Genomic DNA, 23,813 nt, shown 5'->3' on the forward strand with positions numbered 1-23,813 from the left:
GAATTAATATTACAAAATATATACATAAATATTTTATTTAATGGAGGCACTATCATCTAACACTTTGTTTATCTTTCTTTGTTTTAAATATAAAAAAGAAAGAAATACCAATAATGGAGGCTTTATTAAATTTTGTCCATATGATATGACGACATAATTGAATGAATTATGCTCAAAAATCCCATGCATTTCATATACATCATCAATCAATTATTGACACATAACATGTCAGGATACTCGAACTGATACTATTGTATAATGTGACATACACTCTAATTAATTTAACTGTAAATATTTGTTACTAAAATAAAAGTCTAACAATATTTTATTTTTTATTTTAGGTTCCTGAAAAATGTGAGTCCTAAACACGAGCTTAAACGGCCTATATTTAGGACCAACCCTTATTATAAGTGAAGTTGAGGTGCCCACCATATAATAAGGGCATTTGTTAAGTGCTCTAAACAAATTAATTAAGTTGAAGAACTACTCATACATCAACTAATTAAATAACAATCATAATTAATACTTGATTAATTAATTATGCATATCTCTCATTAAATCCCAAAGTGTATAAATACCACACGTAATGTATTTTTCTTTTGTCTATATAAACACAAGGACACACACAAGTTCATTCTATAAGCTAAGCTCATCAAGTACTACTAGATTTTTTATAGGGAGGAAATTAAATCACAATTAAGATATATCATTTGAGTATTATTAGTGAACATGATGATGAGTAGTAGTGATGGCAAAACTTTGTTTGAAAAAGCAAAGCCATTTCTTGGTGTTGTGTTCTTGCAATTCGGTTTTGCAGGAATGGATGTTCTCTCTAAGGCCGCGTTAAATCAAGGAATGAGCAACTATGTCCTCGTTGTCTATCGCCATGCCGTCGCCACCATCATCATTGCTCCTTTCGCAATTTTTCTAGACAAGTATGTCGCATTTTTTTCCCCTTTCATTTTCGAAGAAATGTTACTAATAAAAGGTTACTAAAATGGGGTTTGGTTTTTTTTTTTTCTTAAACAGAAAAGTAAGGCCAAAGATGACACTTCCTATCTTCATCAAATTAGTTGCTTTGAGTTTACTTGAGTAATAATCTTCATCTCTTCTCATTTTCTCTATACTTAATTATTTTCTATGTAATATGTTTGAGTTTATTCTCACCTTCTAATAATGTATTTAATTTGACTTTTTCAGACCAGTTATTGACCAAAACTTGTATTTCATGGGAATGAAATACACAACAGCAACATTTGCAGCAGCTATGACTAATATTCTTCCAGCCATAACTTTTGTTTTGGCTTGCATACTTGGGTATCTTTCAGATTTAATTAAAAAATTATTACAAAATAGGGACGAAATTATATACATATTTTTGTATTTTTTCCTCATTTTCTCTAAAATTTATAATTTGGCCCTTTTAATTTTAATTTATCCTTTTAGGCCCCTAAATTTCAAGTCTAGCTCTGTCCCGAGTTGTAATATGTTATTATTATTATTTTGTTTCGAGGGTAGGCTAGAAAAGCTCAACATTAAGTCAATTCGAACACAAGCAAAGGTGGTGGGAACCGTAGCAACGGTTGCAGGGGCTATGGTGATGACTTTGATGAAAGGTCCCATCTTACATCTCTTTTGGACTAAAGCAACAACAAGTGGCGGGCATCACGGGCAAGGCGGCGGCGGGATTAGCCTTGCTAATTCTATCAAGGGCTCACTCATGATCACAATTGGGTGCTTTAGTTGGGCTTGTTTCATGGTTTTGCAGGTACAAAAAGAAAAAAATGTGATCAACAAATCTCCTAATAATTAAATTAAAGATACATAGAGAAATGAAATTGGTTTTTTTGTTTGTTTGTTTACTTGTTCCACAAGGCAATCACTCTGAAGACATACCCTGCTGAGTTGTCCCTCACAGCATGGATTTGCTTATTAGGCACATTGGAAGGAACTGCTGTGGCTTTGGTTATGGAAAGAGGAAATTCTTCTGTTTGGGCTATTCAATGGGACACAAAATTAATGGCAGCTGTTTACAGTGTAAGAACATAACTTCAGCGAAATTCTCTTATGTTTTAATTTTCATACATCTCTGATCTTTTTATTTTTTAGTGGTAAAACCCTTTTATATTTATTTTTTTTTATATAAATTTGAGACGTCAGTAAAATATTACTGTTAAATATCAACTGAATGATCATTGTATATATCATGTCCGGCCCTGGGCACAGGCGGGCTAGGCCTGTGCCTAGGGCCCACCCAGCCCAGGGGCCCAAATTTTTTTTTTCCTCTTTTAAAATTATACATTTTTTTTTACCAATTTTGAAAAATACCATATTTTTTCTAACATAAGGGCCCAAAAGTTTTTTTTCCCCTATAGCCCACTTTGTTTCAGGGCCGGCCCTGGTATATACCTATCTAACGGTGATATCTAGTTGACACCTTAAATTTACAAAGAAGAATAAATATAAGAGGGTTAAGTGTAAAAAATTAAAATATAAGAAGGTTTCACCACAAATAACTTAATTTAATATAATTGAACATGTCCATATGAAAACAAATTAGATCAAATCATTTTTATTTTTTTTAAATGTTATTATGTATATGCAGGGTGTGGTGTGTTCTGGATTAGCTTACTATATTCAAGGAATTATAATGAAAGACAGAGGCCCTGTTTTTGTGACAGCTTTTAGTCCCCTTTGCATGGTTATTGTTGCTATCTTGGGGGCTTTCATATTGGCTGAGCAAATGTTTCTCGGAAGGTAAAATTCAGAGATACCCAAAAAGAATTTTTTACATTTTTTATTTTTTTACGGTTGTTTTTAAAAAAAACATTATTTACACATTCTCACATAGAAGAAACATAGTATAATATTGTCAGGGTCGGCCCTAAGTATAGGCGGGCTAGGTCCGCGCTTAGGGCCCACTCATTTTAGGGGCCCAAATAAAAAAATACGTTTTAAAAAATATACATATTTTTAATAATTTTTAAAAATACCATTTATCCTTATAGTAAGGGTCCAATTTTTTTTTCTATGGCCCATTTTAACTTAGGGCCGGTCCTGAATATTGTAGAGGCATGAAAACAATGTTATTTTTCTTATAAATTGGTAAAAATATATAAAAAAAAATTGCTATTGTAGATACTTTTTGTAAATTTTTCTAAAATTTGAGTATAGGGCCCATCTGAAATTATTTGGGCCTTAGATAAAAAAAAGTTAATTATTGGGCCCTTATTTTAAGAATATATGACATTTTAGAAAATTATCAAAACTTTTTGTATTACTAGTTTTAACTTAGAATACATAATTTTAGCTCCTTTAACAAAACTTTATTTGAATATAATTTTTTATATTGTATATGTTGTTACAGGGTAATTGGAGCTGCTATCATAATTATTGGATTGTACCTTGTTGTGTGGGGCAAGAGCAAAGATTACAAGTCTACAACAAAAGAAACTCTTATTGATGACCAAAAACAAATATCATCAGAAATAATTTGTAGTGGAAAAGACAACTCTCACAACCTTCAAATCATTACTGTTAGTAAATCTGAGGAAGGAACAGAACAGACTATTACGACCAAATAATTAATGTTTTAAGACATTTTTAATATCCAAACTAATTAATTAAGTAGTTTTGATGTATTATATTTATTATAATTAATCTAAACCGAATGAGAGATTGAGTAACTCCATTTGGATATTGGGTTTGTTTATTTAGTACTATATGACAAATGAATTTTCCAACTACTATTTTCATTGTACCATCTTTTGGTTTTTTCTTGTACTTCGATTGACTTTTTTTTTTTTTTTTTCTTTTTTGATTTAAGCGTTTATTTATTACACAATATATAATTTAGGACTCAAACTCAAGACCTCCAACATACACGCACCCTCTTATGACTATTTCAGCTAACCTCAAGTGGTTACTTGGATTAGCTTTAGTTAAACTAGTTTTTCCTTTAAGTGGCGTTTGGTTGGAGGTAATGAAATAAAATGGAAAGGAAAGGAAACAATCTTCATTCTATTTTTTTGTTTGGTTGCATATTAAAGTGTTGAAATGATATTCCAATGGAGTGACCTTTCCACCATTTTGGTGGATGACTATTCTATTTTAAAATGAAAGGAAAGACCATTCCAATGCATGATGAGAAAAAGTTTAATAATTTTTTATCAATTTTTTTTACGCATTTTAAACTTTATTACATTTCATTTCTATTCCTATTCCTATTCTCATTCTCATTCCTATGTTTTCATTACTTCCAACCAAATGCTACCTTATATCTTAATATAATAAAAGGGGTAGTAATTATATATAATATAATTTTTTTTTTTATATTTTACGATATTTTATAAAAACACAAAAAATAACAGAAAACCACATGAAAGTAACAAGAAAACAACAACAAAATAACATCAATACAACATAAAAAAATTAATATACAAATAACGAAAAATCAACAACAAAATAACAATGATACAATATAAAAATACATAAAAGACTGTATTTTATACAAATAAAATTTAAAAATCAGTAAAAATGTTAAAAATTTCGTACAGACTGTATATTTGTAATTTTTTTTTTGCTATTTTGTATTTTTTTTTTTTTTTGAAATTATCCTTATAATAAATCCAAGCAATCTCGATCTTAGCATTATTAAGGTAGGCACTGAGTTGAAATGGTTTTAAGGAAATCTAATTTTTTTTGGACCCTTATAATAAAAATAAATAGTAATTTTAAAAATATTAAAAGAATATATGTATATTTTTTATTTAAGCCCTTAAAATAAGTAAATTCTAAGCGCGGGCGTAACCTGTCTTAGTCTAGGGTCGATACTAACCATTATATGTTATAAATTCATAAAAGAAGAGAATGAATGCATTAGTTGAGAACCGTTAAAAAAACACATTCAAACACTTGTATTATTATTAGTGTAGATAAAAATTAGGTACATTAATTATTTTCTTATGTATATAATTTTTAAGTAACTAGTTACTCATATTAAAAGAAGATAACAAATTATCCCATAATCATAATTAGCTTTACTAGTCAAGGTAGAGTAATCCAAACATTATTTTAGGGGCCCGAATAAAAAAATATTTTTTAAAAAATATACATATTTTTTTTAGTAATTTTTAAAAATACCATTTATCTTTATAGTAAGGGCCCAATTTTTTTTTCCTTATGGTCCATTTCAATTCAGGGCCGGTTCTGAATATTGTAGATGCATGAAAACAATTTTTTTTTTTATAAATCCGTAAAAATATAAAAAAAAAAATTGCTATTGTAGGTACTTTTTGTAAATTTCTCAAAAATTTGAGTATAGGGCCAATCTGAAATTATTTGGGCCTTACATAAAGAAAGTTAATTATTGGACCCTTATTTTAAGAATTTATGACATTTTTGAAAATTATCAAAAATTTTTGTATATTTTTAAAAGGAAATTATTTTTTTGTTGGGCCGTCAAGTTAGGTGATGTAACGCCCCGATTTCCCAAGACGTCACACTCGCTAGTCCGTTTAAAATTATTTATAATAAAGACAATAAACTAATTAATTATTTATAATAAAGACAATAAACTAATTTATTGAAAATAAACAAAGTATGAGATCTCATTATTTTAAAACAGACACTTGATTCATTTATAAATTTTTAAACATTAATTTTTACAAAAGTAACCGAGTCATAATCTTTAAAGAAATATTTTTGAACCAAAACATCGTGACAATCCCCTAACATGTAATCCATGCCTCGAGCTCGCCACCCTCACTTTGCATTTACCTGCACACAGAGTACCCGTGAGCTAACGCCCAGTAAGAAGAGTTAGGTAGGACATAAGCCCCCAACTAGATAACATAGTCATAAACATAATAATATCACAATATCAAATCAACTCATACCATGTTTGTATTCCTATATCACATATAACGTTACACATTATTCCCACATACGACATAACAATATTATATCACATTATAAAATGAATGTATGCTATACTCACACACATAACACACAGTATCCTATCCCACATTGTCCTCACATACGATAATCTACTCCCACTCATGTTGATCAGACATGAAGTGTAACTTGTCCTCCCTTGTGCTATTCTCACACTCGGCATCCAATAGGGCAATCCCTTATCACAAATTGTACTCACCCATGATAGGATAATCTGTAATTAAACCCATACAAACAGCTAAAAATATATCCTGCAGTGCTATGCTCACACCAGCAGCATAAAACCTATCCTATAAGTACTATTCTCACACAAACAGTCAAAAACCTTATTACTATCACACACTTTTAAACACTTTTAACATTAGCATAAAACAACAATCCACCATAAAATAAAAACATATATGTAAATATTAACATTTCATGATGCCTTTGTTTTTGTTTTTACCATTTGAAATTTAATTAAGATTATATTCATGAAATGTCGTGTTCAACTATAACAGCAAAAATAATGAATAATATTTATGATGATCGTTATTATTAATTTGATGTTTACCTACACTTTTAAGATATTATTAATTAGCTTTGGATGGTTTTATGAATTTGGAGTAAGAGATAGAGAAACAAGCAACATCTAATGCTCCCTATTTGTGGTAACCTATCCATATTATTTTATTAAAGAGTTTTTTTATTTTTATATTTTAAAATAATTTTTTTTTACAGAAATTTATAAAAAAATTCACGTAACAACTAACGGAGTAATATTAATCGCAACTAAAATTCACACACTACAAAAAAATCTTACTTTTAATCACAATAAAATTTGTGACTAAAAATAAAAAAGTCGTGACTAATTATAAATTGCCATTCCTACGTTGTGACTAATAAGTCCGTAGCTAAAAGTATTAGTCACAAAAATCACAATTTGTTGTGACTAAATATGTATTTAGTCACAATACTTATTGTGACTAAAACTAATTAAATTAGTGACAATTTGTATCTAAATATATGTTTAGTCACAAGTAATTTTTTTGTTGTGACTAAAATTCACATTTAGTCACACAAAAAGTTTTGTTGTGACTAAAAAATTGTCACTAAAAGTGATATTTTTTTTGTAGTGATAATAACTCACATAGAAACTATCTAAGCAACCGCCAAAGCAACTCAAACGATAATTTTGAAAAAAAAATTAAAAATAGTATATGGAGTAATTCTCCTTTTATTAATGTGTATGGATGAGATTTACATTTATATATATGAGCATTGCTATTGAACAGCACTGGTGCCCAACACCTTCTATAGGTGATGTCTTACGATTAGTTAGCGATATTCCCTAAAATTACTTTCTTAAGTTATATATTAAGGGTGACAATATGTGTCATCGTGTCGTAATCGTGTTATATTTTATGTGGTCTGCTTTTATATTTCGTGTCAGGCGTGTTGATCTATTTTTTGACTCGTGTATAATTTTCTCAACCGTAATCCAACCTGTAAAAAATTATGTCGTGTTTGTGTTAACCCACTTTAACTTGTTTTGCTATTATTAAAGCTGGAGTTGTAGAGAAAAAAATAATAAATTTAAGTTCTATTACAAAACTTGTATAGTATATGTAGTTTGTTATGTATATAATAAAAATTAAAACTTTTAAAATATCTTTTGAAAATTAAATTAATGTTTTTAACTTAATATTAGGTCATTAAATATAAATATTTTTTATATAATTATATTATTATTAACAATTTATTATTTTATTTAATTTAAAAAACCATGTCAAGCGCATTAAATTTGTGTTAAGTGGGTCGTGTCAACTTATTTTTGACCCTCGTCTAATTTTCTCAATCCTAACCCATAAAATTCGTGTCGTGTACGGGTACTGTGTCGAAACTTGTTTTACTACCCTTAAGTAATTATATGAGACCTAATACTTAATTATATGATATTAACACTTTTCTTAGTATTTTGGTGTAATATACTACCCTTAAGTAATTATAACATTTTCATTATCAATTAATATGGTTACATGTCACGTCAAAGATACTATACATATAATATTATAAATGGATATATATATATAGCTTCTTCTTTCTCTTCGTACGTTTTCAACTTGCATCGATTTCTTCAGTTCTGGCTTAACATACATATTTTAATATATAGTACTCTGTTTCTTAATTCTTTCTCTCATAAAAACTAAACCCAAAATAAACATATGGGAAAATTAGCCGATGAAACATCTGGTGGTGGTGCCATATATATATATTAATTGTAAGTGTATATATATATATAGACTCACAACTGATCATTGGCTCCAGCACAGTGTTTCTTCCGCTAGTTTTCTCCAACACCATAGCATAGCATAGGAGCCGGAGGTGGATATTATATATATATAAGCCATTTATTTTATGGAGATATATCCAGGTACGTACTGGTGTTTGGAAGTTCAAACAACTTTATTATGATTATTTTATTTTATTTTACTTATTCATTTTTGAGTTTGGTAAAATTATTATTTTGTATATTTTAAATCATGAAAATAAAAATATAATTATTGATATTTTTTATTTTCTTTTTAGAGATTTTATATATCAATAGAAGATAAATTAAAATATATCATAATTTAATTGTAAAATTAAGACAATGACTAAAATAAAAATTTGATTACATAAATGTTACAATATATATATACACTATATATATATTATGTCTCAAGGGTCACAATTTTTGTCTTTGTGGAGAGTGACTCAAAAATAGTTATCAAAGCGCTGAATGGTCTACATTCTATATGGAATATTGATAATTGTGTCTTTTTCTGTAATCAACTCTCTAAAAATTTTTTATCTTGTAATTATTCGTTTGTTTCGCGTTGTTGTAATTTTACTGCTCATAATGTGGCTAGATGGGCGTTCGCTCGGAACATTATAGGTTTTATGGAACCTTCCTCGACACATGTTTCTATCCTTTGTAATGACCGAAAAATCTAATTTTCCCTATCTATATAACGCTTTATTTTCAAAAAAAATATATATTATATATAAAAATATAGAAGAAATGAATTACATCACATGTAATATACAATATATGTATAATATAATGTGAAAAATTTAAGATATATATATACATTCACTCACAATTTTGAGTGTAAAATAGTGGGGATCACCATGACTTGAACAAGGTACTACACCTTTGTTCAAAAGCCTATTTTCCCTATCTCTAAGCACTAAGGGAACTCTCATGAAAATAGTTTTGAAAATTACTAAGGGAACTCTCATAAAAATAATTTTGGGAATTATCAAACCTTTTAGGATTTCTAACAAAGTACTTTGTTGATAGAAAACTTGGTTATCACAACATGAGCACTTTAGACCTCTTTATATTGTGTAGGATATTATCATTTAAAATTCTAACTCATATCCTCCCACAATAAATGAGTATAAATTCATTCTCCAACAACTATAACTCCTATAGCTTTTAAGAATTTCAAATTAAGATGTATAACACTATTTACACACTTAATATTGGTGATAATTTTAAATTAAGAATTTTTATTCTTGAATTATGACCTATATATTATTGTACTCTTTGAACTTTTGAGCCTGTTAAAAATAGTCCATGATGAGTGATTCACATTGTTATAAACTGATCATTCTATTAAGTTTTTTTACGTAGTAAATAAAATAATGACATTTAATTTGAATTTTTTTTTTATAATAAGTAAATTTTTATTGTGACTAAAAATTTATTACTAAAAATAAATTTTTTTCCATATTGTTTATTATTATTATAATTTTACATATATATGTTCATTGTTTTGTTTTGTATAGATGCATGCATGTGTAGGGGTGTTCATCCGATCCAATCCGCACTTTTTTGGTCAAACAACATCCAATCCGCACTAAGTGCGGATTTCATATTTTGGATCCAATCCGATCCGCATAAGAGTTTAAATCCAATCCAATCCAATCCGCAATAGTGCGGATTGGATCGGTTATTTTGGATCGGTTATTTTTTTAATAATAAATTATTTAATATTTCATAGAAAAAAATTAAAAAAATACTATTGTTTCTTAATCTCCAATAATAATTTATTTTCATCTCTATTTATATACAAATCAAACCAATATACATATATATATATCAATATATATGTACTTATTTTTAGATTTACACTAAAATATATATGTATCTCTTACTAAAATAACTAATAAGCTAGTATACATATATTTAAATTTATGTGTATGTGTTTATGTGAATAAGAATTATTTTTCTTGTGTTTTTTATTATAAATAAATAAAATGCACCAAAATATGTTACTAAAAGAAGTTTGTGTTTTTTTTTTTGATTAATATATATTATATATTATAATTTTTTAAAAATATGTATAATTAAGTGCGGATTGGATTGGATCGGTTACTTTTTGAGGTCAAACAACATCCAATCCGCACAAGTGCGGATTTTGGATTTTTCAATCTATGCCATCTATGCCAGAATTAGACTTTCTTCCGTACTATCAAAGATTACATTTATTAAGGTGACGTTTGGTAACACTTTTTTAATCAGTTTTCTGTTTTTAAAAGTAAAAAAATAAAAATATTTTTCAAAAACATGTTCTATAAAACTGTTTTTATTTTTCAATTTTATAATTAGAAATCAAAATTTTAAAAACAAAAAAAAAATCACTTTCATTATTTTTTTAAACAGTTTTTTTTTTCGTAATTAATTTTTCTTTTACAAATTGTTTCTCTCACTTGAGAATTCTTCTCTCTTGAATTTCTTAGAGCTTAATTTTGCTCAATCTCCGATCATTATAAAAGACATTAATTCATTGTTAAACTAAAATGGACATATAGGACTCCCACAAGGAAACACAGGACAAAAATATAAAACGAAAAACCTCTCCAGCAAGTAAGATTCCTCCCAATAATATTCATGTGATTAATTATTATTATTAGAGTTGAGCATGTAGACCATTCAATATTTATCCATATATATGGGAATGGGATTATTTAATTGCATGTGAATACAAAAATATTTAATATACATAATACATGTACGTATAAAAACATATATTTAACTATTTGTTACCAACTCCATCAACAAGAAAAATCATAATAATTTATTAGTTATTGGATTTTATAATATTATATATTCACACATCACACACATTTTCTCTACCTTTTACCTACACATGATCACACACTTTCTCTATTTTTTACCTACACATGATCACACATTTTCTCTTTAATTAACCTACTCTCTCTCTCTCTCTTAACAGCCAAATATTCACATACTCTGATCTACCTCTACTCACCACCTATATATATATATTCATCTATATATATGTATAAATTATCTCCATATATAGATATACCATCGTGGTCTTGATTATTCAAATATACTCTCCTTTTTCCAACCTCGATCCCTACACTACTTTTTTCTCTTCTCTTCTGTTTCCAAATTTGTTGCATGATAGGATATATAGGATCACACTTCTTATTGATCATGCACATCAAAAAATGCTCGCACCGCCTCGGCTTGTAAAAATTTACTCTATTTATTTACAGGCCAAACTGAGGTGCGAGATTTTTTGATGGGTACGATGAAGGCGTGTCGACCTCTAAGACAAATCACATATTCTTTAAGAATTGGACTGTATATTCAAAAGATTAATGTAAAAGGTACCAACATCTACCTTTATATATATAGTAGTATAGCCCTAAATTGAACAATTATATATAGAAATATATAACTCAAATAATATATATAGCCCTAAATTGCATTTTTTTTCTTCTTTAGGCTTAGCACATATATATCTCTAATTAAACATTCAAACAATATTTAAAATTTCTTGTCTTTTATGTTAATTTAAAGTGAAAAAAAAAATATTATTAGAAATAATTTGGGGAATATATTAATTTTGTTAATTTTTAGAACTAGTGAAAATTTTTATATATGCCAAATGAATAGACCACATACAAAATTTTGTTAAGTTAGTTTCCTTTATATAACTTAAGTATGAGACTATTATTCATTGGGTTCAAAATAGAGTTTTCTGAAGAGAGCCATTGTAAAAAAAAAGAGAGAACTCTCTTGAGAGTCATTCCTTAGTGTGTATTTACAAAAGAAAGAAAAAGAAAGATTACTATCTTTATAAAGGAAAAAAAAAATAGTGAGAACAAAAAGAGAGACAAAGTTGTACTAAGACGTGAATATGAAGATTAATTTTCCATTAAATTTTGTTAAAATGATCCTCTAATTCAAAAATTGAAAATATTCTTTTCAGGGTAAATGTTAACAAGTTTTTTCTTTACTTTTACATTCGTTAGTGTTCTGTTAAAATCTCACCCTACATACACATCTCTAAAAATCATGAAATTTTACGGGGACGAAGCCAAGACCGTTGTGCATCACTTTTCGATTGGACACGTTGAGAGAAAAAGTAGTTTTCATGCACTAACAATCATTTTAATCAAAATAGTAAAAATCTCATATTTTTTATAGTGGTACTCCTATGTGAAATGTGGCCCGAACCCATCTTGAAATATTTTTACAACTAGTCACAATAAATTCGTACTACTAAGATGTGACTATGAAGATTGGTTTCGCGTTAAATTTGGTTAAAATGACCCCCTAATTCAAAAATTTAAAATATTCTTCTTCTTCAGGGTAAATTTTATTAAGTTTTTTCCTTACTCTTACACTGGTTAGTGTTCTCTTAAAATCTCACCCTACACACCTCAAAAAATCGTGAAATTTCACAGGGACGAAGCCAAGACCGTTGTGCATCACTTTTCTATTGAACACGTTGAGAGAAACAATAGTTTTTAAGCACTAACAATCATTTTAATCGAAATAGTAAAAATCTCACAATTTGATGGTTGTACCCCTTTGTGAAATGTGTCTCGGACACATCTCAGAATATTTTTCCCTACCAGTCACATTGAATTCGTACTACTAAGACGTGAATATAAAAATTAGGTTCGCTTTAAATTTGGTTAAAATGACCCCCTAATTCAGAAATTGAAAATGTTCATCTGTTCAGGGTAAATTTTAACAACTTTTTTCCTTACTCTTGCACTCATTAGTGTTCTTCCAAAATCTCACCCTACACATCTTGAAAAATTGTGAAATTTTACAAGGACGAAGCCAAGACCATTGTGCATCAATTTTCTATTAGACATATTAAGAGAAAAAGTTATTTTTAAACACTAACCATCATTTTTATCAAAATAGTTATAATATCACATTTCTAATAGGGGTACCTCTTTGTGAAATGTGGTCCAAAATTTATTATGACTAGTGCCGAAAAATATTTCGATGTGGGTCTAGACCACATTTCACAAAGGGGTACAACTATTAGAAAATTAAAATTTTTACTATTTCGATTAAAATGATTGTTAGTGCTTGAAAAGTACATTTTCTCTCAACATGACCAATAGAAAACTGATGGATAACAGTCTTGGCTTCCTCCGTGTGAAATTTCATGATTTTTTGAGATTTGTCGGGTGAGATTTTAGCAGAACACTAACGAGTGTAAGAGTAAGAAAAAAACTTATTGAAGTTTACTCTAAAAAGAAAAATATTTTTAATATTTGAATTAGGGGTCCATTTAAACAAAATTTAATGTGAAACCAATCTTCATATTCATGGCTTAGTAGTGTGAATTCATTGTGACTAATGCAAAAATATATTCCGAGATGGGTCCGGACCACATTTCACAAATGGTTACCAATATAATAAAAGTGATATTCTTACTATTTCAATTAAAATTATTGTTAGTGCTTGAAAATTATCTTTTCTCTCAACATAACCAATTGAAAAGTGATGGATAATGGTATTGGCTTCCTCCCTATGAAATTTCATAATTTTTTGAGATGTGTAGGGTGAGCTTTTAAGAGAACACTAACGAGTGTAAGAGTAAGGGAAAAACTTGTTGAAATTTACAGTGAAAAGAATAACATTTTTAATATTTGAATTAAATGGCCATTTTAACAAATTTAACGCAGAACCAATCTTCATTTGCACGTCTTAATAGTACAAATTTATTGTGACTAATGCAAAAAAATATTCCGTGATGGGTTAGGGCCACATTTAACAAAGGGTTACCACTATCAGAAATGTGAAATTTTTACTATTTCTATCAAAATGATTATTAGTACTTGAAAACTATAATTTCTCTCAACGTGACCAATAGAAAAGTAATGGACAATGGTGTTGGCTTCCTCCTTGTGAAATTTCTCGATTTTTGAGATGTGTAGAGTGAGATTTTAAGAGATCACTAACGAGTGCAAGAGGAAGGAAAAAACTTGTTGAAATATACCCTGAAAAGAAGAACATTTTCAATATTTGAATTAGGGGGCCATTTTAACCAAATTGAACGCGAAATCAATCTTCATATTCATGTCTTAGTATTACGAATTCACTATGATTAATGCGAAAAAATATTTCGGGATGAGTCCGGGCTAAATTCCACAAATGAGTACCACTATCAAAAATAAGAGATTTTTACTATTTCAATTAAAATAATTGTTAGTTCTTTAAAATAATATTTTCTCTCAATATAACTAATAGAAAAGTGTTGGAAAACGATCTTGGCTTGAAATTTCATAATTTTTTTAGATGTGTAGGGTGAGATTTCAAGAGAATACTAACGAGTGTAAGAGTACGGAAAAAACTTATTGAAATTTATCCTAAAGATAAAAACATTTTCAATATTTGAATTAGGGGGAAATTTTAACTAAATTTAACGTGAAACTAATCTTCATATTCACGTCTTAGTATTACAAATTTATTGTCACCAATGTGGAAAAATATTTTGAGATGGGTCCATGCCACATTTCACAAAGGGGTACTGTTATCAGAAATGTGAGATTTTCACTGTTTCGATTAAAATAATTGCTAGTGCTTGTAAAATACATTTCTATTCTACTTCACCAATAGAAAAGTAATGGACAATGGTCTTGACTTTTTCTTTGTGAAATTTTACAATTTTTCGAGATATGTAGAGTAAGATTTTAAGAGAACACTAACGAGTATAAGAGTAAGGAAAAAACTATTTGAAATTTACCTTATAAAGAAGAACATTTTCAATATTTGAACTAGGGGTCATTTTAACCAAATTTAACACGAAACAAATCTTCATATTCATGCCTTAGTAGTACAAATTCATTGTGTCTAATGCGAAAAAATATTTAAAGATGGGTCCGGACCATATTTCACAATGGGGTACCACTATGAGAAATGTGAAGTTTTCACTATTTCGATTAAAATAATTGTTAGTGCGTGAAAATTACATTTCATCTCCACATGACTGGTAGAGAAGTAATGCATAACAGTATTGGCTTCCAATATGTGAAATTTCACGATTTTTTGAGATGAGTAGGGTGAGATTTTAAGAGAACACTAATGAGTGTAAGAATAAGGAAAAAACTTGTTGAAATTTATCCTGAAAAGAAAAATATTTTTAATATTTGAATTAGGGGGTCGTTTTCACAAAATTTAATGCGAAATCAATCTTCATATTTACTTCTTAGTAGTACAAATTCATTATGACTATTGCAAAAAATTATTTCGAGATGAGTTTGGCACATTTCACAAAGGAACTATCAGAAATGTGAGATTTTCACTACTTCGATTAAAATGATTGTTAGTGCTTGAAAACTATATTTTCTCTAAATGTGACTAATAGAAAAGTGATGGACAGCAGTCTTGACTTCGTCCGTATGAAATTTCACAATTTTTTAAGATGTGCAGGGTGAGATTTTAAGAAAAAATTAATGAGTGTAAGAAAATAATCAGAATATAAATAAATAGATTTAAGAAAGAAATAAATAAAAAGAAGTGTCCAAATCCAATACAAAATGAAAAAAGCAAAACATCTCAAATGTTGAAGCCTTTTGTGACTCATGGTGTTGGATATGTTGTCTAGACATATTGGTGACAATTTGATTTCATGGAGTTCAAAGAAGTAGAAAGTGATATATATCTTGCTTGAGTATCGAATGTGAATATAGGGCTCTCGCTTTCATGCTAGAATAAAGCATATAGAATTAATTAGATGTGCACTTTACATGAGAGAAAATTGAAAATGTCGCTCTGAATGTTTCTTGGACTGATGACTGGTCCTGCAGAATAACTGAGTGTTTCCAGTGTGCTTTGTCTTCACTCGCACGCTTCTTGGAAAAACTTCCCAAGAGCTTACCCTGTGGAGTTCTTTTGTGATAGACTACCAGAAAATAAGATGCACTTTGTTGATATAGGTAGTACTAATCATTTTATTTAAGTCATCTTCAACTGTATAATCTCATACATACACAGTCTTAGAATTATTACACTTGACATTCCTCAGGTGATGTAAGATTATCACACTTGACATTCCCCAGGTGATGTAAAATTATGCAGCTTACCGGATATTTCTTATAATCACGCAACTACTAACTGTAAGTGATGACAAGGATTAATGACTTAGCTTGTATTCACACCTCACCAAGTATAACTCAATGCTTGAATATTTTTTCCTTGTACAAATTTTGTTGGAATTTTACACCAGAATTTAATTTGGTATTTGCAAATCAAACATCATAATTGTATAAACTTTACAGCTCATCCTTTTTAGAACATATTCTGAATGCGTATAAATTGTAACCCAAAGTGTCGAAAAATTAATACAATATATACAGAGGTGTTTCAGATCAGAGTTTTATTTCTCTTTATTTTCTTACCTTTTTTAGCTTAATATTATTTAAAAATAAATAAATAAAATCTCATCGTGATAATAAAGCACCCCTCAAAATCAAATAACTCTACTTATCTATCTCAAATAAGAAAAAAAAAATTAGTGGAGCTATGAAACTTTACAAAGAGAAAGTTGGTATCGGAAAAAAGTCCCGAAAACAAAATTCGGACAATTTCATACAAATGAAATTTTCAATCAAAAGTTTGCATTCTAAACTGTGGCCGAAAGGTAGGTCTCATGGCCGGCAAATAGTCTGAATCTCGATCCTCAGTCTAATTTTTCGGTGGTGTCGCAAGCATTCCAAGTTTAGAAGAGAAGTTTATATAGTTGGTAGTTAATGCATGTGTATATCAAATGAATGTACACATCATTAGAAGAGTTGCATTTCATCAATGAATTTTCTTAATCTGAAATTATACAACAAATTTGAACACTTAAAATGAAATAATGATAATAATAATAATAAATAATCTTATACTGATTTGGAAAGGACCCCAGCTCCGAATAAAAGATTTCTCCGAGAAAACTGCACGAATTAGAATTAATTATTAGACTAAGAAAATGTTAGATATGTGTTAGAAAGAATTCTTTGATTGAAAATTTGTAACAAACTTTACCTGCAAACTGTAGACCGGGGTCGATTTCGTAGGTAGAGTTTTCAGCAATCGAAGTCTTGTATTCCCGCTTTTGCTAATTCAATCAACAAGGAAAATTTACACAAAATACCTAAAATTGCACTTTTTTTTTATATATATATATTGTTGTATGTTGTTTTCACGTAAACATTTTTTTTTTTTCACAAATGTCTGTAAAATTGTTAACTACATCTATAAACACACACAAAAGAAATACTTTTCTACTTACATTTCCTCAGTCTTTGAAACTTTTGTGCTTGTTGTTACATCCCATAGTTTCACTGTGCAATCAGCCGACCCAGATGCAAGAATTGAACCTTCACCGCTGTAAAAAGATGATCAAATCACATTCTTTATTTGTTTTTCAATTATGTTTGGAGAGGCATTTTAAAAAGATCAGTAGATCACGCTCACCTAAAAGCAAGACTCCACACACAAGAAGTGTGACCCAACAAAGGAGCAACACATCGGCCGCTGGAAAGATCCCACATCATGATCGCACCATCTTCATCACCAGAAGCCATATAGCGACCATCGGATGACATTGCCAAAGACAACACCATGCTCCTGTGACCAATGAATATTCTGACACAATCACCAGTCTGGACATCCCATAGTCGAACTGTTTTGTCGCTTGAACCGGTGGCAATGTAGTTGCAGTTGGCATGCCATTGCACACACTAAAAATCATAACTGAACTTCGATCAGAATTAAGAAGTAGACAAGGTCTCGTTTGGCTAAAATTTCTACTTTTGCTTATAGCTAAACTATAACTATTACAAATGCTTAAAGAGTGTACCCATGTTGCAAAAATATACTAAGTTAATGCAAATCTGTTTTGGACCAATCTGATTATGCATTTAACACATATTTAGAGAGAAAGAGATAGACTGACATCAACATCGGATAAATGCCCCGCCATTATTCGCAAAGGTTGTATTCTTTCCATAGACCATATCCTTGCTGTCCGGTCGTGTGATGCGCTAGCGAAATAGTGTCCTACAGGACTATACTGCTCCGAGAATTCATAACCAAAGAAGTTATCAGATTAAAATTGCTACTAAGGAAAGATGACCATTACTTAATGCAGGTAAAGGGAAGAGACAGTGAAGAATCAAAACAATTGTATAGCAGGAAATATTAATAACAGAAGTAAAACCCATACCCCTAATAATAATTTCATTGGAACTTGAATTTTAAGAAGCAAGATCTTCTTGAGAGAGAAGTAAAGCAGATAAAAATCTGAATCCTACAATACTTCTTTTAATAAATTATATAAAACAACACACACACACACATCATTGCATGTCAAATCAACACTAATAATAACCCTCTCATGCAAGAGAAACTGCTCGTATGAAAAATATAAAAATGGCAAGATATACCTGTACATCCCATACAGGGTAATTATGACCCTTGTAGCAAACAAGATTTGCATTTAGCGTAGTGCTCCATAACCGAACTGCACAAAAACAGTATAATCCCTTAATAAGAGAGAGAGAGAGAGAGAGAGAGAGAGAGAGAGAGAGAGAGAGAGAGAGAGAGAGAGAGAGAGAGAGTAGATGACTGTACTTGTTGAATCAGCTGAAGAGGAAAGTATAAAATCTCCCATAGGACTAAAAGAAGCTGAATAAACTGGTCCTGAATGCCCCTGAAATAAGGTATATGGTCTTTTTACTCCATTTGAACCAAACTCAACTGGAGTTGCATTATCATCACCCTGCAAAACAGCTGATAGCGGAGCAGTATTTGAAATTATGCTTTGACCAAAACACAGAAACAGTGCAAATCAGTAATAAACCTAAAGAGATACTACCATACTATACACCGCTGCCAGAAATTTTTTAACGAAATGTAGCACTTAAACTGTGAGCATTCATAACGTAAACTAAAATAATAATAATAACACAAGCACGTGTCTTTTTTTTTAACTTTAATTTATGAAACAGGAATATTCAACGCATTAGAAACAGAGGATTGACGTACAACCAACAGACTGTTGCCCAAGCTTTTCCATATCCCAAATCTGCATAATACGTACCAAATTTAGTAGAAAGGAAAGAAACAATTGACACGCCACGTGCCCGCATAATAAAGAACAACCTTTAGCTTTTCATTAAAAAGAACAAAAATAAGAAGAAAAATAAACCTTTAGCGAAGAATCTGAAAATCCAGCAGCAACCAATGACCCATCATGGGATATAGTTGAACAGTTTAAACTAGAAAAAGAAAGACATGAAGATAAGAAATTGAGGGGTAAAGAAAAAGACAATGTTGAACTGAAAAGACAACAAAAATTGAAGACAATACCCGTTATGTGCATTGATGAATGTATAGAAACTAACAGATGGAAGAGCAACACCACTCAGCTGTACACGATTTCTTAAGTCATCAAGTATAGACTGCTCAACCTCAACTGGACTGAAGCAACAAAATAAAAGATTACGGAAACAGTGGTAGCTTCTCCATACATTAACTCATCAAATTAAAAAATTGAAGTCCCACATGGATTCAATGTCACTTTACCCCATTAAATATGCAGAATTTCTAATAATAAGCACATCCTAGGTCATAGATAAATAGATAGAAAGATGTATATATTACATAAGAGAAAGAAGGAAAAGATGAGAGAATACATTGTAGGCAAAGGAAGCTCTGGTTTGACTCTTGGTGCCATAGTTACAATGTTTGTCTCAGGGCGAGTGGCTTTCCCTGTTGCTCCCGTTGCCTTATCTTTTTTCACCTTTTTAACTATTGAACCCTGCTTTCCGCCATCTGCTGATCTTTTCTGAACACATGAGTTAATTTTAAGCATCACAAGAGTGGATTGCCAAATTAATATCCTACAACTAAACTGAGGTTACATAGATATGGATAGTAAAAGAAAAAAAGAGCATTTCTAGCACCTTATTTTCCTCCCACTCGGACTCTTTAGTTTCTCCTTCTGGCTTTTCAGAATCAGAAAGCAAACCCCCAGTCTTTTCCAAACGTTCTTCCAAAGAATCTTCCAGCAACTATAAAAAATACGGCAACTACTTAAATTTCCTATTACTTACTTTATTCATTGGAGTTAATAGGAATTCCTAATTCCTTTATTCACTCAATTCAATCAAAAAAGAACGTAATTAGAAATATTATCAAAATTGTTAACTCCATATATAAACAGTTTACATCAAAAGAAAGAAAATTTGATGGATTGGAATTGATATGCATTTCTAAAAAATGCTACACTTTCAGTTAGTATAGCTTTGTTGGGAATTCTTATAGCACCCTTTTTATATAAACATGCTTATTCATCTTTACACATTTTAAATTATTTGAATTCATTTGATCAAAGTATTGCAAACATATAGGGAAAACATATAAAAGGCATTCAGATTCCATTTTAAATTCAACATACCAACATGCCTCTATGAATCACAAGTGCAATACTCAGCACACAAAGCAACGAAACAAAAAAAGCAAAAACAAACCCGATTGAAAGAGATAACTTTGTTGACTCACCCCCCAATGTATTTCCTTCTGATTAATCTGACTGACAGCATCTTGGCCGTTTCCAGTCAGTGTAACAGCATCCGCATCATCAGAGATTGAGCTGGGCTGTCCAGGAGAAACTGCAAACCATACACATTCATACATAAAACATTGCATACAAGTAAAACAAGCACTGTTACATAAGAAGCAAAAGAAGAGAAGTATACCTTGAAAGTTGATGTGTTCATTGATAATGCCAAGTACAGTGGTAGATTGAGACTTGTGCAGAAATTGCAGAAGAAGCTCATAGGAATACTGAGAAGACAACAAATCATGAGTTTTTTTTGTTCGATTACGTTTGTTACAAGCAATCATAAGCAACAGTTTTGACATCCTTCCAGAAGATTGTGAATAGTTTGGGCTTAGTGTAACGATTTAATAATTTACCCTTCACACAAACATAATTTATTAAAATGTGATAATTTCACTCTTTTATTTCATTTATATTTTGTTGACTTCGCATGTTACTTTATTTCTTTGTTTTGATTACTAAATTGTGTTTTTACTAAATGTTGATGAGTGATACTACTTTATATTTTCACGTTTACTTCAACTTATAATTAACACAAACATATATTCACACTATAACTTAAAAGCTTGAGTTAGTAGGCTTGTAGCAAAAGATACAATCACATGTATAAATTTAGTATAGTATGTTGTTTGTCCTAAAAAGATAATATAGTACATAAAAACATTTTACGATTATTGCAAAGAATATCATTTAATTTAATTTATTTTTCAAGATCTAATTAATCTTCACTAGTCAGCACAAAAAAACTAATAAATTTCACAGGTTGTTCATAACTTGGTCATAATTAAATTACAAAGCAGCCCTCCAACTCTACCCGCACAGCAGATCCGTAAATCATTACAGTATGACACGACAAGATAAGAAGATTAAAGGAAAAGTATGCCATTAACAAGAACCAAGATTGTACCTGACAAATCTTTATATTGACTTTGCTTTGTCTAAGAGAGTGAGCAAACTCCATCTCCTGAGGAAGAAAAGGACAAACAAAACATAAAAAAGTTCAAGAAACTCCATTTAAGATTTGAGTAGGAATGCAAGAGCAAAGGTATTTGACTATTGACCTCTAAATGAGATGGAGAGAGAACTCCCTCCAATTTCTGAAGGTCTCGTAAGTGCATCATTTCATGGTCTTCACGAAAGCTATTGAAAAATGACCGAGCTTGAAATGCAAAACATAATTACATAAATTTGAAATCCATCATCAGACTAGTTGTGCAATGATGTAACAGTTTTTAAAATACAAGAAAAGAGTAAAAAACATTAATTTTGTAAAATGTGACTGTTGAGGATAACCAACTAAATCTGTACTTCAACAGGAAAAAAATAAAGAAGAGATCAAAGCATACCTTCTTGAATATGACCCTTTGCGACTAGATCCATATAGCAATGGATAAACACCGGATATAGAACACGAAGCAATTCATGCTGTCAACATTAATGAGGCTACTTAAAAACAGTTTAACCAAAAATATTAAGATATTGAATAAATAAACAAACATATAACTCAGAGAATTATCTACCCTGTACAAATCTAGGGAGCTATAAGTCCATGACCTCAATTTGCTGTAGCCATCCTGATATCGTACTGGACCAATCTCCGATCTGAAAAAAAAATGCACATGAAAGAAAGAAAGAAACTCTACAATATGTACAGAACCTAAAAACAGATGAATTAATCTAGAAAGATAGATAGTAACAACCTGTTTCAAAGTAAACAGACATTTTATAAAGCAACCCTTGGAAATTCGAGGTTTAAACTAACTTTTTCTTCATTCTACTTATCATAATCACCCCCAACTTATTCACAACCCCATAATTTTACAATCAGCAACCTCTCAAGCCAGATACCCAACAATACACTCAAGCACAACTAGGCCAGCTTAATTGGAGAATTATATAGTGTGACCAACAATCTATACCAATTAATACCCTTGCTCATTCATGTCCTTATCAAAAGGCTTACACTCATTTATACTATCCAACCTAGCAAGAATAACAAGGATATTAATTGGTATAGTCTATAGACTATTGGATCACACTATATAGTTCTTCAAATTAAGCTGGCCTAGTTGTACCCAAGTGTTTTCAGTTAAGTTAGCTACCTAGTCATAATGTCGAACCCAAATTCAAAAAAGTCACAAACTTTCAACTAAAAACAATAACAAAACAGTGTTCCTCTTCGAGTAGTGTAAACAAAACCCTACTTTTTTTTTTTTGCTAATGCTCTTAACTTTCCCAAAAAAAGCAGTAATTCCATCTCACATTTAAGTACAGAGCTCGAATTCCACGGAAGTTTCCAAAACCCTTACAAAAAAGGTCAAATAAAACAAACGAGTATATAATCACACCACCATTGTAGCAAATTCAAGGAACCAGTTTCAGCAAAAGAAATCTACTGTATGTCCTTTGAAACACCTAACACATATACAAAAATATAAAAATAGATGAAATGAAAATGAGAGAAAGTGTACTCGGAAAAGGAGAGAAGCTGCTTGGCGATATCGGCATCAAATAGTGAAGTAGATGATGATGAGGAATTGGGAAGTAGAGGCAATTGTTGGTGAAGTTCTTCTTGGAAAGCGTGCTCGGTTTGCTTGAACCCTTTCTTCTTCAGATATTCCGTCACGAATTTCAGTATGTTCTCTTCATCCATTGCTAAACCTCTCTCTCTCTCTCTCTCTCTCTCTCTGTAAATTCTGAATGGTGTAGAGAGAGAAACAAATGGAAAGACTGGAAGAGGGAGAAGAGAGTTCGAAATTGGGCTTGGGCTTTGGGCCTTTTAATCTAACCGTAAGCCCATTTAAATGGAATTTCGAAAAATACTCAATTAATAATGGGTATGTTGAAAAATGCCTCTTTTATTAATCAATTAATCAAATTTACCTATAATTTTATATTTATTTGAAACATACCTCTTTTTATATATATTGT

General features: G+C 30.1%; 2 protein-coding genes across 2 annotated transcripts; one reads left to right on the forward strand and one right to left on the reverse strand.

Annotated features, from left to right (window-relative positions):
- Window positions 1-288: 288 nt before the first annotated feature.
- On the forward strand, window positions 289-3,763 carry LOC133036325 (WAT1-related protein At2g37460-like). Its single transcript, XM_061112924.1, has 7 exons — window positions 289-935; window positions 1,030-1,092; window positions 1,201-1,317; window positions 1,519-1,768; window positions 1,876-2,037; window positions 2,606-2,757; window positions 3,368-3,763. Exons 1-7 carry the CDS (start codon window positions 730-732, stop codon window positions 3,582-3,584), a joined length of 1,167 nt encoding a protein of 388 aa, XP_060968907.1. The 5' UTR covers window positions 289-729; the 3' UTR covers window positions 3,585-3,763.
- A 12,965-nt stretch (window positions 3,764-16,728) lies between these two features.
- Window positions 16,729-23,601, reverse strand: LOC115711498 (transcription initiation factor TFIID subunit 5). The gene is made up of 19 exons (XM_061112925.1): window positions 23,354-23,601; window positions 22,403-22,484; window positions 22,229-22,307; window positions 21,944-22,041; window positions 21,790-21,846; window positions 21,019-21,106; window positions 20,822-20,931; window positions 20,224-20,331; window positions 19,954-20,105; window positions 19,628-19,738; window positions 19,467-19,536; window positions 19,304-19,343; window positions 18,890-19,048; window positions 18,703-18,779; window positions 18,213-18,329; window positions 17,732-17,997; window positions 17,547-17,642; window positions 17,300-17,372; window positions 16,729-17,208 (listed from the first exon to the last, which is right to left on the reverse strand). The coding sequence occupies exons 1-19, from the start codon at window positions 23,533-23,535 to the stop codon at window positions 17,155-17,157; spliced, it is 2,019 nt and encodes a 672-aa protein (XP_060968908.1). The 5' UTR covers window positions 23,536-23,601; the 3' UTR covers window positions 16,729-17,154.
- Between the last annotated feature and the right edge of the window lie 212 nt (window positions 23,602-23,813).

This window comes from Cannabis sativa, chromosome 3, assembly GCF_029168945.1.
Source record: "Cannabis sativa cultivar Pink pepper isolate KNU-18-1 chromosome 3, ASM2916894v1, whole genome shotgun sequence".
NCBI classification, from domain to species: Eukaryota; Viridiplantae; Streptophyta; class Magnoliopsida; order Rosales; family Cannabaceae; genus Cannabis; species Cannabis sativa.